We start from the raw sequence: 16,489 nt of genomic DNA, 5'->3' as shown, positions 1-16,489 counted from the left end.
ACATAACTGGTGATTTCCACTCCCCACCCCACCCCCCTGTATGTGAAGAGGAAAGGAGAAGCTGAAAGCAGTCAAATTGTTTTTTGCATTCCATGATTTGTCCTTTGGACTCAGCTACTGAGAGAACATGTAAGACCTGGCCCTTTTCTTTTTTATTTATTTTATTACCACAGTGAAAAAAAAATCAAGCAATAAAAGAATATATATTAAATCAACAAATTCATTACTTCATCAAAAAGAATTCTGCCACAAAAAGTAAGCCCTATTAAAATCTTGTATACGTGGATTCTCCTATTTTTTTTAAAGTCAGTGAGTTATTAAATATGTTATTTATCTGTAAATCATTGAATAACCTTTACCCTAATCATAAACAGCATTTTAATTATTTACATACTGTTTTTCAAATTGCATTTCCCAAATCTATTTGTGTAGAATATTAATTGAAATCAAAGTCTGTGTGGTAATCTGATTTCTCTATTCAGACAAACAATTTGCCTACAAGGTAGCAAATGAAGTATGCTGGACATCTAAATATTTTCCTGCTTGTACCAATATCTTCTGCTAGTACAAATGATTGGTGGATTTTGCCAGCAAAATCCTGCAAACCCGGTCATTCCCAGTTATCCTTGTTAAGACTAGGGATCATAGTTGTTGTTATTATATAGGCAGTCCTTGACTTAACAACCATTCATTTAGAGACCATTTGAAATTATACCACTTTAAAAAGTGACTTACAACCAGTCCTCATACTTACAACTGTTGCACCATCTCCAAGTCCTGTGATCAAAATTTGGGTGCTTTGGTAAGCAGCATATATTTATGACAGTTGCAGCGTCCCAGACTCAGAAAGCTATCTATAGCTTTTGCATAGATACTAGGTATCCTGGAGTTGCTTATTATGGCATTGTAGTGTGTGTATGCATGTGTATCTGTAGAAATATGTGTGATGATTGTGTTCTTAAAAGGGGAATTTGTAAACTGTTCATTTGGAAGCATTGAAATATGTAAACTTAGAGAAATAGATCTGTACAAATCGGATTTTAAAAACTTATATCAAGTTCTTTAGCTTTAGAGATTTAAAAGCTTTATAAATTGAAAAATAGATAAGGCTATAGAGATAAATCTCAAATGCACCCTATATTTGTTAGAAGTTAAAACAAGAAGATAACAGAGTGTTCTGTCTAGATTGAAAAGTAAGCTTTTTTAAAAAAAACTCAGATTTGTTCAGTCTTAAATTTACAACTAGCAATATATGGAATGAGAGCTAGTTTGATGTAGTGGTTAAAGGCCTCAAACTAGACAGTGTGAGACTGTGAGTTCTAGTCTTGCTTTGGACCTGAAGCCAACTGGGTGATCTTGGGCCAATCACTCTCTCTTAACCCTAGCAAGAAGTAAGGGCAAATCACTTTTGAAAAACTGCCCAAAAAACTTCAGGAACCTATGCAAACAGTTTGTCAGAGTTTGACACAATTATACAGAAGGATAAATAAAACTTAGAATACTACCATAAACAGATAATAAGAACTCTTTCTTACTTATAAAATAAGTAAGAGACAATGAAAACAGCCTTGTGAAGTATGAATAGAGTAGAGTAGAATAGAATAGAATAGAATAGAATAGAATAGAATAGAATAGAATAGAATAGAATAGAATAGAGCCGGAAGGGATCTTGGATGTCTTCTAGTCCAGCCTCCTGCTCAAGCAGGAGAGGCTATACCATCTCAGACAAGTGATTGTCCAGTCTCTTCTTAAAAACCTCCAGTGATGGAGCACCCACGATTTTTGAAGGCAAGTTGTTCCACTGATTAATTGTCCTCACTATTAGGAAGTTTCTCCTTAATTCCAAGTTGCTTCTCTCTTTGGTCAGTTTCAAACCATTGTTTCTTGTCCTGCCGTCTGGTGCTTTGGTGAATAACGTGACTCCCTCTTCTTGGTGGCAGCCCCTCAAATACTGGAATATTGCTATCATTTCTTTTTTTCTTTAGACTAGACAAACCCAAGTCCTGCAACTGGTTTTCATATTTTTAGTCTCCAGGACTTTGATCATTTTGTTGCTCTTCTCTGAACTTTTTCCAAAGTCACAACTAATACTATGCCTGTTTATACATTCTAGCATTATATTAGCTTTTTTGGTTGCTGATGCACACTGCTGTCTCAGCAGTGCTTAGAATTATTTTCTAAGGCCCACAATTCCCGACAATTAGAGACCACGTTTATTTAGTGATATGTTAATAGTCAAGTTGGGAGGTTTTTTTGTAGGCTGCATATGATGATCTATGTTTTTCGTGTGCAAATTATTTCTAAGGCTTCAAGTATCTTAAAATTATACTTCTAGTCTAATACATTAGCTGTACATGCACAGCTAATGTACATGTACAGGGCTATATCAGAAGCATGGCTTATTGAAAACTATAATTCCTACATCAAACAAACCCATAAGCAATAGTTTCTAAACCAAGTGTTAGAGCTACACTAATGCTAAGACCAAACCAAACAAATCAAATTAAATCTTAGTATAATATTTGTATTCATTTATTCAAACCAGGGAAAATAGATTTTTTTAGGTTTCAGATTGCCACATACACATTAAGTAATCAATATTAATAACATTGCCTTTTAAAATATGTAAGGTAATAAATGTTTCATGGTAGTGCAAATGGCCTGGATATAGCAGGCTATTTCAGTTAGGGCAGTACATTAGAAGAAACAGATGCACTATGCTTTCATTCCACATTATCTGAGGCATTGATGGAGAAACAGAAATATGTTGATTTATTGAATTAAGTTGCTGATGCTTTGTAAGTGAGGTTGGATATTAAATGCCTTTGTAAATTTGCATATGGTTTTTATATTTAGAATTTGGTGAGGACTCAGAATTGCATCCAAATACAGCACACTGGTTAGAGTTATTTTTTGTCAGGAAAAGAGTGTATCCTCCTCTCTTGAAAAATTAGCTCTCTGTGGCCATGTTCACATAAGTTCTAAGGAAGAAGTCCCAGTTAGTAAGCACACACGGAAGTTTCGTGTTGTTTATTTTTTTATTTACCATATTTGTATAGCTGCCCACCTCATATGAAAATGGCTCTGGACCATGTACAGCATAATTAAAAAAATTCAATTTATTTAGAAATAAATATAAAAAAGGCACACAAAATAGGAGAGGATTATATTAATCACAGTGATCATAGCTATTGCAAAATCTCACTGGTCCTCTGAGACCCCCTGTCCTGATGACATAGCCATGTGTTGAGGGATCTGTGGAGTGTTGCGAGGGATTGGGCCAATCTTCCTTGGGAGGTGGGGGTCCTCAAGGTGAGTGTCATGGCAGAGAAGGCCCACTTCCTGGGACACGCCAGATGTAATTCCCTGGCAGACAGGATCCGCAGCATACTTTTTCTGGCAGACCCAATGGAGCAGGCAGATGTAATTGAGTAAAGGTAGTCCCTCAGATAACCCAGTCCCATGCCATGAAGAGCTTTAAAGATCAAAAGCAGCACCTTGAATTGAGTCCAGAAAGAAACTGGTAACCAGTGCCGCTCACTAAGCAGAGAGATAACATGTGCCACTTTAGAGGCCCACATAACTGCCCATGCCACTGCATTTTGTACCAACTGAAGCTTCCAGATATTCTTCAAGGGCAACCCCACTTACAGCACATTATTGTTTGTTTCTTTCTTATCCTTCCATCCCTTCTCCATCAATCCATCCAATTTCTACATAGTGTATCTCATCTAAAAGATTCTTGCTATAAAGACATACAGTTATGTATATACACACAAAAAAGGTATGTTAAAAAATGTTAAAAAAAGGTAAAAGGGCAGACGGAATGCCCTCAAGTGACCAACCACCATCAGGATTGCGTATCGCTTTTAGATTCCCATGAGTCTAAAATGTCTTGATGCTCTTCTGGAAAGCCAGAAGAGTGGAGGCCTGCCTTATCTCTGGGGATAAAATATTTTATAAGGCAGCTGCAATGGCAAAGGAGGCTGTCTTCCTGGATCTGACCATTCAAAATTTTTAACCAATGGATTCCATAACATACTCTCCCTACCTGAGTGCTTGGAATGGGTCAGTACCATTGGGATGAGAATCACAGCATTACAGAAATTCAGATGGGAGGCAGCAGCAAGGGAATGAGTGCCAGTTAGCAGAGTCCCCTGATGTAGGAACAGGTAGGACTGATGCCCGACACAAACGTATGTGAAGGCCATATTTAAATTTGAACAGTCAGATTTGAAAAAATTGTGTACAATAAAATATTCAAAACGTAAGAAGCAGTATTTAATTTTTTTAAAAGGCAAGAGATGTTAAGAATTAATTAAAAGGTGTGGGGGATCTGAATATATCTTGATTTGTTATATTAGAACATCCAAATGACTTGAGACTGAAAGTTGTGATAAACTGGGAAATGGCGCTACGAAACTGGGAAATGGCGCTATGGTATGTTCCTCAGAGACTTTATAGGGAGGCTCACTCCCTTAGGGGAACTTTCTATTACGTGTACTGTAGTCACCATCTAAAATTTGAAAGTATAAGCTGCCACAGACTAGCCTCTGCAATGAGAATGAAGCCAAAACGTTCATTCCTTTTTAAACAGTGTATGGTACATAGCACATAACATGAAAATAAAGAAAACAAAACAAGAATTATGTATTTTTGCATGATTTATAGTTAGCTGGTTTTATTTACAATATTGGGCACTGGCTTATTACTGTATTGAAACTGTAAATCCCTGAGATGTTGGTTGTTGTATTACCGGTACTTGTTTGCTATGTTGTCTATCACAGAGTTAGCAGAGTGTAGTGAATTTAGTAATATCTTAGTGTTATTGCCTGACTTTACAAGAAAAATTGTATTTGAAGTACAGGTAATCCTTGACTTACGACTGCTTATTTAATAACCACCTGTAGTTACAGCAACCTCAGAGAGATTGATTATGGCTTGTAAAGCATTTCCAGGCATCATAAGGTTCTGCCCACTTCCTCCACCCCAGTGATCACATAATTGCATTTCAGGCTCTTGGAATCAGGCTCACATTTTTACTTAGTTGCAACACCCCGTTATCCTATTACTATGATTTCTTTTTTTTTTAATGCTGGTTTCCCTCTTTTTGTCGATTTCCAGCAAAAAATGCCCATTCAGGAGAATCGATTCGGACGTATGACAATATGATTTGCTTAACAACTACTATAAAAATGGTTGTAAGTTCAGATCCAATCATGTAGGTGCTTCAGCTTATGACTGTCATGACTTATGACCGAAATTCTGGTCCCATTTGTACCTTGTCTTACAAAGAAGCCTTTAAATGAGTAAGTTTGGATGGGTGGTTAGCTGTAAAGATGACTGTAACATTGAAAACAGACAAATCAGTGGAATATTTGTCAGTTTGAAAATAATTCTTTCTTTCTTTCTTCCAGTTTGTCCAAGTATAGATATCCGGAATAACATGACCAATTTCAGCATGCTTGAGAATTGTACTGTGATTGAGGGACATTTGCAGATCTTGCTTTTGTTCAGAACTAAGGCTGAGGATTTTCGAGATCTCAGCTTTCCTAGGCTGACAATGGTAACCGAATACATCTTGCTATTCCGGGTCTACGGTGTGGAGAGCTTCAGGAAGCTTTTCCCCAATCTTACTGTGATCCGTGGGACTCATCTCTTTTTCAACTATGCTTTGGTCCTCTTTGAGATGGTTCACTTGAAAGAGATTGGCCTTTACAGCCTGATGAACATTACCCGAGGGTCCGTACGGATTGAGAAGAATCCCGAACTGTGCTTTTTGTCAACCATTGACTGGTCTCGGATTCTGGACTCCGTGGAAGATAATTATATTGTTGATAACAAAGACAACAACGAGTGTGGAGATGTATGCCCAGGAATAATGCAAGGGAAAAGCACCTGTCCTCAAACTGTGGTCAATGGTGATTTCACTGAGCGTTGTTGGAGTCACGCCCATTGCCAGAGAGGTAAGTTGATGAATAACAAAATTCAGACTATTGCTGTACATCATTTCTTTTGTTTTTACAAAACAACCTGTTTTGTAAAATGTTTTCTTAGTGGGCTCCCAATCCCAGCTGTCTTTGCCACAATTCTAATCTCTTATTACCAGATATTGCTGATTTACAGTTCCTCTTAGCCTTCATCATTGGCCATGCTAGCTGGAGGCTGCTGCAAGTTATAGTTCCAACAATTTTGGGAATGCTATAAGTTGTGTACTAATGATTATGCTAAATCTCTGAACCCTTTCCATCCTACTGCAAATGATGTTCTTCATCTGACTTTGAAGAAGAAATAATTGTATCCTGCGTAGGTAATACAGGATAAATATTCAGATTCTGTAGTTTTCGATCTTTAGCTGGAAGGATCATCTAACATGGTATGTGGTATGCTTAGAAAATGTTGCTTTTTCAGGACACATAGTTGCATCTGATGATATAGACTGGACGGTTTGTTTCCGTACAATGTACAAGCATTCTGTTTCTAATACCACAAAGACCCTGTGTATTGTTCACCAAATTCTATTCAAATCCCCTTTGTTTAAGTTAGTGGACAAAATATCAGAGTTCTGTTGCCTGCTTTGATAATGAGTTTTGCAAAGGAAATTTTTTTTTCCCAAACAAATTTGTATTTTTCATTTTTATTACCATGCCACAGGGTCCTTTCCCCAGTTTTAGCCCTGCATATATCCACTGGAAAAAACAGTATCTATTCTGAAAGAATGAACATTCAGCCTTTTTTGCCCACCTTATGTTTTTGAGGTATTATCCTATGTATCTTTGTTTCAATTTCTCTAGTGCCAGGGTCTCCAAACTTGGCAACTTTAAGAGGAATTCTGGGAGTTGAAGTCCACAAGTCTTAAAGTTGCCAAGTTTGGAGACCCCTGCACTAGTGTAAAGACAGCCATATGCTGAATTTGTGGAACAGGAAGAGGAAATGATCTACAAAAAACCCTGGAAGAATAGAGTGATTGAGTGAATTGTTTCTACTTGGAAACCACTTCTGGACTTTGTGCTTGAAGTGGAAAAAAATGATACTATGATTTTGGATTTTACTGCTTAGATGGATTTGTTGATATAGAAATGGCTAGTTCATACTACTATAGAAATGTAAAAAATTGATGTTCGATGTTAATGCCTTATTTTACTGCAACAGAGGGAGTCAGAAGTCAACGCCTTTTTTTTCTTCCCCCTTTCCACATTTCTCTTTTTCCCCTTCCCCTACCTTTGTTCTCTGTTATTTGCTTTTGTATCTTCGTATTATATGCTATAAGTAAATAACAATCATAAATTTAAGAGAATATTCACTCTATTCAGGGCATTAATCTTTGAAGCCTAAGTCTGTTGAGGACGCTTTTGCCTTCTAGCACAAAAAGAGTTTCTAGCCCACATGATCTTAAAAATAAGCTTTCTTTGGTGAGTTTATAACTCTGGAAAGTCCTTCTTTGGTGGGTTCATAACTTTGGAAAAATTTCTGCTTTTTCTACTGACTTGTTTTTTTAGAAAGTGACAAAGTTCAGAGGTGTGTATATGTGAGAAACAGTGCTTTGTATTGTTTACTTAGGTAGAAATATTACTTAGCAACTGTTTCCAATGACTTCTTGTTCTTTTTCTAAATGTCCTGGGAATTTCTGTAATCATAGGCCAAGTTTTATTGTATATACTACTTCCTTCTCCCATCCAGCCCCGTCTACTCACAGTATGAGAAACCAAACCTCATGATAGCACTAAATATTTGTGATATTTATTAATCCTTTTGAGGCATATGCAAATGTATCCTGTTGCTGGTATCAGAGGAGGAAAAAGCATGCTTACTTTCACCATGAAAGTCAGATGAAGTATTTTCTAAGAGTTCTCAAGCAAACACTGGTTTGATGATGGAGAAGCCTCAATTGCTTTTTCCAGATCAGTACTTCTGTATTCACCTCTGTGTATAAAGAAATGGGAAGTAGCTCATTTCTCTGTGTACTTTATGTTTCTGAATTAGGGTATATTTGGATATATCAAAGAAGGATGCCTTTCTCACACATGTCATATACCACTAAAGATATATTCCAGGAGATAATGATGATGATGATGATAAAGTTGGAAAGGACCTTGGAAGTCATCTAGTCCAACCCCCTGTTCAGGCAGGAAACCCTATACCATTTTGGACAAATGGCTGTCCAGTCTCTTCTTAAAAACTTCCAGTGTTGGAGCATTCACCGCTTCTGGAGGCAAGTTGTTCCACTGGTTAATGGTTCTAACTGTCAGGAAGTTTCTCCTTAGTTCTAGGTTGCTTCTCTCTTTGGTTAGTTTCCACCCATTGCTTCTTGTCCTGCCTTTAGTTTAGGCGCTTTGGAAAGTAGCTTGATAATCAAGCCTTTAGTTGAAACCACCACTTTTCACTGATATGGCTGATATATATACCTGTCCTCCTATCATGGAAAAGAGCAAAAATGTTAAATTGATTCATTTATGTATGTACCAATAAAACAGAATATATGTAGCTCAAGGTTGAACTATATCCTTGGTGCTCTCTGAGCTTGGTTGTTTGCTTGCAGATGTTTCATTACCACACTAGGTAACACCTTCAATGCTAGCTCTCAGTGTGGTCTTTGGAAAGGATGCTTGTGCCATCTGGCAGGATAACAAGGCTGAATAAAAGGATCAAAACAGAGGATTGTCAAGCCGATATAGACAGAATGTAATCATCACAGGCTGACTTGACGCTTTTAATTTATTTTCTATAGTTTTTTGTAGGTGGGAATAGATTCAATTTTTGACCGCAAAATTGAGGGTGAAGTATAAGGTATACAATTATTAGCCAGTACTTGAACATTGACTATTTGATGTTTGGCAATGAAAAGCATACTCTATGGCCTGTTTGGTAATAAAAAGCTCACTCTTAACTGGAAACACTGCATTTGCAAAGCATAATTCTGCCTGTAGCGTCCTAATAACCAAAATACTGAGAACAGCCTACTCAAACACAACTTCATTTCAACTTTGAACAGCTGGTATTTGGAAGTATTCTGACAGACAACAACAAAGGAGTCTGATACTTAAATCCTAAGGTGGGAAACACTTTTAGGGGGCCTTTCTGTAGTAATTTATAGAAAACAATAGTTTTACTTCTACTCCAAAGGAGGAGGAAGATCTTAAAATGCAATCTGTATATATGTGCATGTATGTGTGCATGTATGTACCTTATGCTTGTATATATGTAGTGTGAGTGTTTAAATACGTGTATACACACATTCACAATACATACATACATACATATGTATACATACATACAACACAGAGAACGAAAAGCTGATCAGTGTTTTGCTCCCGTTCTTTAGGAATACAGGTAGTTTTTAAGATAAGCGGTTTACTCTTTCATATACAGCATATATGGTAAAATGTTCCTTTATATTCTATAATATTTTTTATAAAACCAACTATTTCTAAAGCTTCACATGAAACACTAACATCCATAATGCTAATTCCTCCATTGCTTTCAGTCTTATTTATCATAACAAAATTACTGTGAATGAATTCAATTAATGCCAAGCCAAGATTTGGGATTACAGTACATGTACCAGCAAAAAGGAATTCAAGCACATGCTTCCACATTTCCCCACATTCTAGCTTCCAAAACTTGCAAAACTATGTATTGCTTGTAGAATACCTGGCCCACAAGCAAGAATAAAATTCACCCAAGGCTGTATTCTGACATTCAAGGCTGTTTTCTATTATGCAAAGTCAAAATCTGAAATTTACTTTTAGAGTAATTTTCAAACTGCAGCTTGTAGGATTGTTATCATAAACAAATCAGAAATGCTGTATTGAGTACAACAGTCTTCCCAAAGATGCCATTCCTCAAATAAAGACTATGCATCTTTGACATAGGATAGAATTGATTAGTAAGGTGATGGATCCTTGATGCTCTCTGAGTTTGGTTGTTTTCTTGCGGACATTTCATTACTCACATTAGGTGACATGATGTAACCTGAACTGCACAATGAAACATCTGCAAGAAAACAAACTTAGAGAGCACAAAGATCCCTCATTTCAATCCTGAACTATAAATATTCTCCTCTCTATCGATTAGTTGGAAATGGTAGTTGCTTTTCAGCAGAAATGGGAATTCTATTGAGATTACACAACTTTAACATACTTTATTGGGACCATCCTGAAAGGCAGCTTCAGGCTATCAGAAAGAATTATGGTTGCCTGTTTGTTAATGACAGTCTTTCTTGAATCATGTTCTCTTCATTCTGAAACTAATTATTAGCTGGTGTGCCAGTCTATTTTAAAACTCAGTTCTAAGCATTGCTTTTAATATTTTTTTAAATTGACATATTTTTAATCTGCAGACTCCCAGCAAGCTAGCCTAATGTAGTATACAATACAATAATTAATAAAGTTAATAAAACATATAATAAAAGCAATGCAATGAATTAACAATAAATCACATTTGTACCAAAAGAGTCATAAGAAGAGTCATATTGGGTGGAAGAGTGGGGGGGGTAAGGGTAATATAGATAATGGTTGCTTATAGAAGGGTGCGGCCTGGGCAGTTCCCCTATGCCAGCGGTTCTCAACCTATGGGTCGCGACCCCATTTGGGGTCGAACGACCATTTTACGGGGGTCGCCAAACAATGCGATCCACCATTTTTCCCTCAGGGGGCGGCCCGCGCATGCGCAGCACGCATGGGGGCACTGCCACGCATGGGGCGCTGCCACGCATGAGGGCGCTGCCGCGCATGGGGGCACCACCACGCATGGGCGCTGCGCATGGGGCACACTGCGCATGGGGCGCGCCGCGCATGCGCGGTGCATCCATGTGACCGTGGGTCGCTGTATAAAAAGGTTGAGAACCGCTGCCCTATGCAGCGTTCATGGGTTTGATAGGTATGAGAGGAGAAGAAGGTGTAGAGAGGAAGTAGGATAGTAAGAGGAGAGGGGGAGGGGAAGAGAGTAGGAGGGGAGGAGAGAAAGAGGAGGGAAGTAGGGAAGGTTTTAAAAGAGGGTGGACGCTGGGGGGAATGGGCAGGTCGTACCAATGGTTAAGAATTTATGTTATTTTAAAATTGTATCTTTTACAATGTATAACTGGAAAAAATAAAAAAAAATTAATAAAAAAAAGAAGAGTCGTATTGTACCAATACAAGTCATAAATATAAAGTATCAATCAAAAAGATGCAGCAGTTTATAAAAACAGCTTTTCAAATTTCTTTCAAAAGTATTAAAAGAAAATGAAGCCTGTATCTCAAGGAATTCTATATTGAAAATGCCTCTGTTGAGAATGCTTTGGATCTTGTGTCTAACGGGGCCTCTGTTGTGTGAAGTACCTGAAGAGATCTTAATGGCTGAATGGAACTCCTAACTCTTGAAATATTGTGGAAATCATTTTGTTAGGCAATATCCAAGTTGCATCAGAGGGTTGGTTATAAGTCAAAACTAGCACTTGATTTGGAAAATAATAGGAAGCCAGTACAATATAAGCTAGAAGTGGTATCATATGTTCCAGCTAAGAAATAACAGAAACCTGGTCACTATATCCTGTTTTATTTATTATTGTTGTTGTTGTAAACTTCTGGGAATTCTTGGGGAGTCTGCTGCTAGAGAAATGAGAGGGAGAGGGGAGGGGAGGAAGGAGAGGAGAGGAGGAAGGCTTACTGCAGCCTCTGGCTTTACCTCAGAGTATCCCCAAGTAAAGTGCATTACAGGAATCTCTTTGAGAGATAACCAAAGCATGACTTACAATGGGCAGATCAGAACTATTCACTAATGTCTGATAGTAAGTACAATAAATGCTTAGAAGTTTCCCCTCAGTTCCTCTCCTTCAGGGGAATATAGCAGAGTAAATAAAATCCAGAGTAAGTCCCACCAAAAAATAAAACAAAACAAAGCAAATAAAATTATATTCTCAAATGGCTTCATATAGGTATTCATGAGTATGAATATGTGAGTAGAACCCTATGGAAATTTACAGCAGATAGGCTGCAGGGTAGCCAAAATTACCATTTGTACCTACGCCCTTCAAAGTAGGGGTGGAACTACAACAAAGCCATGCCTCTCATTTTCAAATGGTTTTGGCAATTTAGTAAAATACTGTAAATGGTATCAAAGGCCAAATGCTTGAGGAACACAACCCATACATCCTCAACATATTGACCAACAAGGTGACCAAAATTATTTCCATGTTATTCCTTGGTTTAAAAGCAGATTGAGAGAGCTCTAGATGATTAGGAGCATCAAGAAGTTGCTAAGTAACGTCTTCCTTTATGTTCACAAATAGGGAGGAGTCTAAATACAATTTTTTCTTCAGTGGAGATATTATGCTGCTGTCTTTAATGAAGGCGGTATAACCCATAGCAGAAGAAAGTGTTAATAAGAGAATATATCACTTCCCTCAATGGATACCTCCCAATCTGAACTACCCAGGACTGAATTAGGTCCAGTCACCAAGTAATAGCTCAACCTTGTCCAAGCATCTTTTCCAAATACTCAAGGGAAACAAACAAATTGAGAAGTAGGACAAGCAAATACATTGACTATCTCCCTGTTGTCGTCATAATTAATGATATCTTCCATCTGACTGTTGATATGGCTGACTTTATCTGCAAAACATTTCACAGAACCTTCACAGATCATCATCCAAGGACTCAAGAAGGACTTCTACAATTTTTACTGTCAGCATCCGAACCATCCAGAATAGCTTCCTCTGGTGATTTTCTGCAGATGTAATGACAAAGGAGAAAAAGCTATTTTTTTTTACCCCAATGCCAGAATGTAAGCTAGGCCTGGCCATAGTTACTTTGGATTTCCACCACTTTTGCTGTAGCCATCTGTCTGCCTACTTCATACAGTATTCTATAACTCCTTAAACAAAGATTAACAGCTTGGTGGGAAGACAGAAATTGTAGCCAAATAGTCTACAATCTAGACTGAGAACTGGAGATTTAAATCTGCCACCAAGGCCTCCAGCCAAACATTTGGTGCTGCAGAGGACAGATTCGTCAGCAAATTTTTGGTAGGTAGAAACTCAAAATCATCCCCTGTGCAAAGGTGGGATATAGAGCATTAAATGTACTTTAATTAAAATGGTGAGCTGTCCATGTCAAAGGATTCAATTCTAGCTTCTCCATCTATGGAGTGTTAATCATGATGCAGGAAGCCAGATGTGCCCCACTTGATGAGTACAGCAGATATCAACTGTGACAGGACAGGGTAGTTATGGCAGCCACAAACTCTTGAGCAGATCTTAAGAGGCTGGCCTTTAATAAACTGCCATTTGGTCAGGATCTCGGGATGTATAGTATTCCTTTCTGCATGAGCACCTTCTTCCCCCAAATAGTGTCAAAAGTCATTAATCATTTTTGTGTCTATGTGCTTAATTTTCAAATTTCAAATTGGTCTGATCTTTTTGGGATCAGCTTATTGCTCATCATGCTTCCTGTGGAAGAGGGATACTTGTATGTTTGTTGTACTTTTATTTGGATTGTTTGTTAATTTGTGATGTATCGTCACTACTTATATACTGTTTGCTGATGTTAACATATTATGAATTTTATAAATATTAGAGAGGAGTATAAAACATGGCAAGCAATATCTGTATGATGTATATATTCACATTGGGGGAGAGGATTCTGAAATGATATTGATAAATGTACCAAATTTTATGCAGCCCTCATGTGCATATATTTTTATATATGATAGAGTATTTGGTTCTTGTTTGGGATAACCACGCAGGGCTTGAAGGACCATTTTATCCATTTAATTAATTATTTACCTCAATCACATAAGCTTTAGCATCAGTTACTGAAAAACTGGGCTCTGAAGCCAAGTAATCTCTCAGAGAAGTAGCTTGTGTCAGGCCTTTCAGCTGCTTTCCCCCCTCAATCTGTAGTTTGTACTGTATCTGGCCATAGTGCAAATTAACAATAGAGAGATTAATAATATGAATGATGTGGAAATCTCTGCTTCAGGGAAGGTTTGATGCATTCTTTATTCTGGTTTTCTTTGCAGCCTCTGCAGAATAGTGCCCATCACATGCTTTTCTACTTATCCAAACATGTATTTTATCACTCTAAATTCCTCTTGCTTGTATTACAGCCTGCTATTCTGTACTTGTTGTGGAATTTTGGTTATGTGGTCATGCTGGAATCACTCAGCCACAATGTGAGGCTACGTAATTGTCAGCTCTGAGAAAAACTATGGCTTTTCCTTCTTTAAACCTGTGAGGTGGAAGTTCTGAAATTATTTGGCATCCAGTTCTTTAACATATAGCCAGAACAAATGAGACAGATTTGATTTAGGAGTCTGAATTGAGCCCTACAAGTTGTCTCCAGTGCTAATTGGGATGTAAGGGGAAGAGGGAGGCTCTCAGATTAGAAGTGGTTTTTTTTTTTTTTTTTTGAACAAATAAGTTGGAACTGTTCTTGTCTTATATACAGCAATAATAGTCAGAGAGGGACTCTAGATCAGTGGTTCTCAACCTGTGGGTCAGGACCCCATTTGGGGTCGAACGACCATTTCACGGGGGTCGCCAAACAATGCAGTCCGCCATTTTTTCCCCCTTTTCCTTAGCTGTGCTACTCCCTTTTCTTCTATTGGCTTTCGAAAGCCAATAGAATAGACTCTCTTGAATAGAGTCTAATTCTATTGGCTTTCAAAAGCCAATAGGAATTGTCCAGGCTGTCTCTGCCCTGCTGAACCCGCCAAAAGTCCCATTCTGCAAACGGTGCTGCACCAGTTGAGTAGTCCTCGACTTACGACCGGTTGAGTAGACCTCGACTTACGACCGGTTGGGGGTCGCGGCATTAAAAAGGTTGAGAACCACTGCTCTAGATTGTTTCATGTTTTGCAGACAAGCTATCCCCCTTTATCCACATGATAAGCATTTTTTTAACCAAGGTAGGCTCAGTCTGAGACCACATTTCTACCTATAAAAGCCACTCATATGTTCTATGAGTGGCTTTCTATTTTCTGCTTTCTATTTCACACTAGCTTCCAGGAAGCCTTTGATTTCAAGGTAAGCTTACTATGTGTCTAACAGTAAATGACTGGTTAGTAGCCATTCTTCAAGATTTCAGGCACAGATAGGTCCTTTCCATCACCTGCAATACCCACCTGCAATATTGGGTATTGCCACTGAGGCCTCCTTAACCGAAGGAGCTGTTCTTGGATTAGATGCAAGAGTACTAGAATGTAACCAAGTGATTGATGCTTCCAATATTATGGAAAAGAAGTGTGGTTGGCATTTAGTAGACCCAGAGGGATTTTTAATTAGCTTTAAGATATGCAGTAGATTATTGATGGAGATTAATTAAAATAATTGTTGATGCTTATCATTTCTTCATGCATCCTTGCTTGCGACGTGGATCTTCTCAGCTAAAGCATTAAGATTGCCCGGAAATTTATTCTAAAATGCCTCCAATTTTAGAAAAAAATGTTCCCTAACTCCTTGGCCTTAGGTCAGTTGTTAAGTTGCATTAATAAAATCCTTGAGAGGGACGCTGAAGTATCTTTGGCTTCTGATTCTTGTGGCTTTTTGCTGCTGCCTTCTATGTGCAGTTGATTCTTTTGGCAGCAGGATTCCAACATGTACTTTACAGGTCCAGTTCAAGCAGAACAGACCAGATGTTTTTTTGGAACTGTGTCTAAACTTAGTCAGATCCAAAGTATAAATGCAGCTCTTTAAGAATAAACATTGCTTAATGGATTTTTCAGAATGAGTTGAGAAAAAAAATTGTGCAAACTGGAAGAATACAATTAGGAAATTTCTCCATTTCTTTTTCAAAAGGATAGAAATTTCACTTGTTACAGAACCATATGAGGAACATACGGAACTGTCACTCTCAAAAAAGCTAAACTAAATTCAGTGAAATAACTGCTGATATTTCAACTATTCTAACTCCCATGATTGCAGAGCCTTTCACTTGCTTGATTTTGCAATTGCCCTGCATTGCATAAGAAAAGTCATTTCTTTGTAAACTGTTAGTATTTTCCATAAATACAAGTAGTCCTCGACTTACAACCACAATGGGAACCAGATTTCAGTTGCTAAGCAAGGCAGTTTTTAAGCATATTATGCCTGATTTTACTACCTTTTTTCCTATGGTTGTTAAGTGAGTCACAAGATTATTAAGTAATCCATAAGTTTGTTAAATGAATCTGGCTTCCCCCAGGGACTTTGCTTGTTGGAAGCCCGCTGGGAAGGTTGTAAATGGTGATCACATCATTCTCCAGCACAGGAGATGGAGAATCCACCAATGTGTTTACTCTGTCTTCCTGCCCAATCAGATCAAGTCAGCCAAACCTGCTATGCCTGTCCTGGACTAGGGTGTCCCTGTCTCGTCTTGATCTTTGCCCAGGACAGACGTCCAAGTTTGGCTCACAGGCAGGTAGATCGAGTCCCATTAGTGGATTTTCCATATTACCAATGTCTCCTGAGCAGCACTGGGATCAGTGCTGCTTCAGCTTGACTGCTAATCACCTGAATCTCATCTACGACCCA

The 16,489-nt window shown here is 38.0% G+C and overlaps 1 protein-coding gene across 1 annotated transcript in view; it reads left to right on the top strand.

Moving 5' to 3' along the window:
- Nucleotides 1–16,489, top strand: part of INSR (insulin receptor) — an 84,472-nt gene that overhangs the window by 12,175 nt on the left and 55,808 nt on the right. The window contains exon 2 of the mRNA XM_039338509.1: nucleotides 5,418–5,966. Coding sequence (XP_039194443.1) covers nucleotides 5,418–5,966 — 549 coding nt within the window. The remainder of the gene's footprint in view (nucleotides 1–5,417; nucleotides 5,967–16,489) is intronic.

Source organism: Crotalus tigris, unplaced genomic scaffold (genome assembly GCF_016545835.1).
Source record: "Crotalus tigris isolate CLP2741 ecotype Arizona unplaced genomic scaffold, ASM1654583v1 scf7180000017701.1507938, whole genome shotgun sequence".
Taxonomy (NCBI): domain Eukaryota; kingdom Metazoa; phylum Chordata; class Lepidosauria; order Squamata; family Viperidae; genus Crotalus; species Crotalus tigris.
The sequence above is the reverse complement of the archived record's forward strand: the minus strand, read 5'-3'. Positions and strand labels throughout refer to the sequence as shown.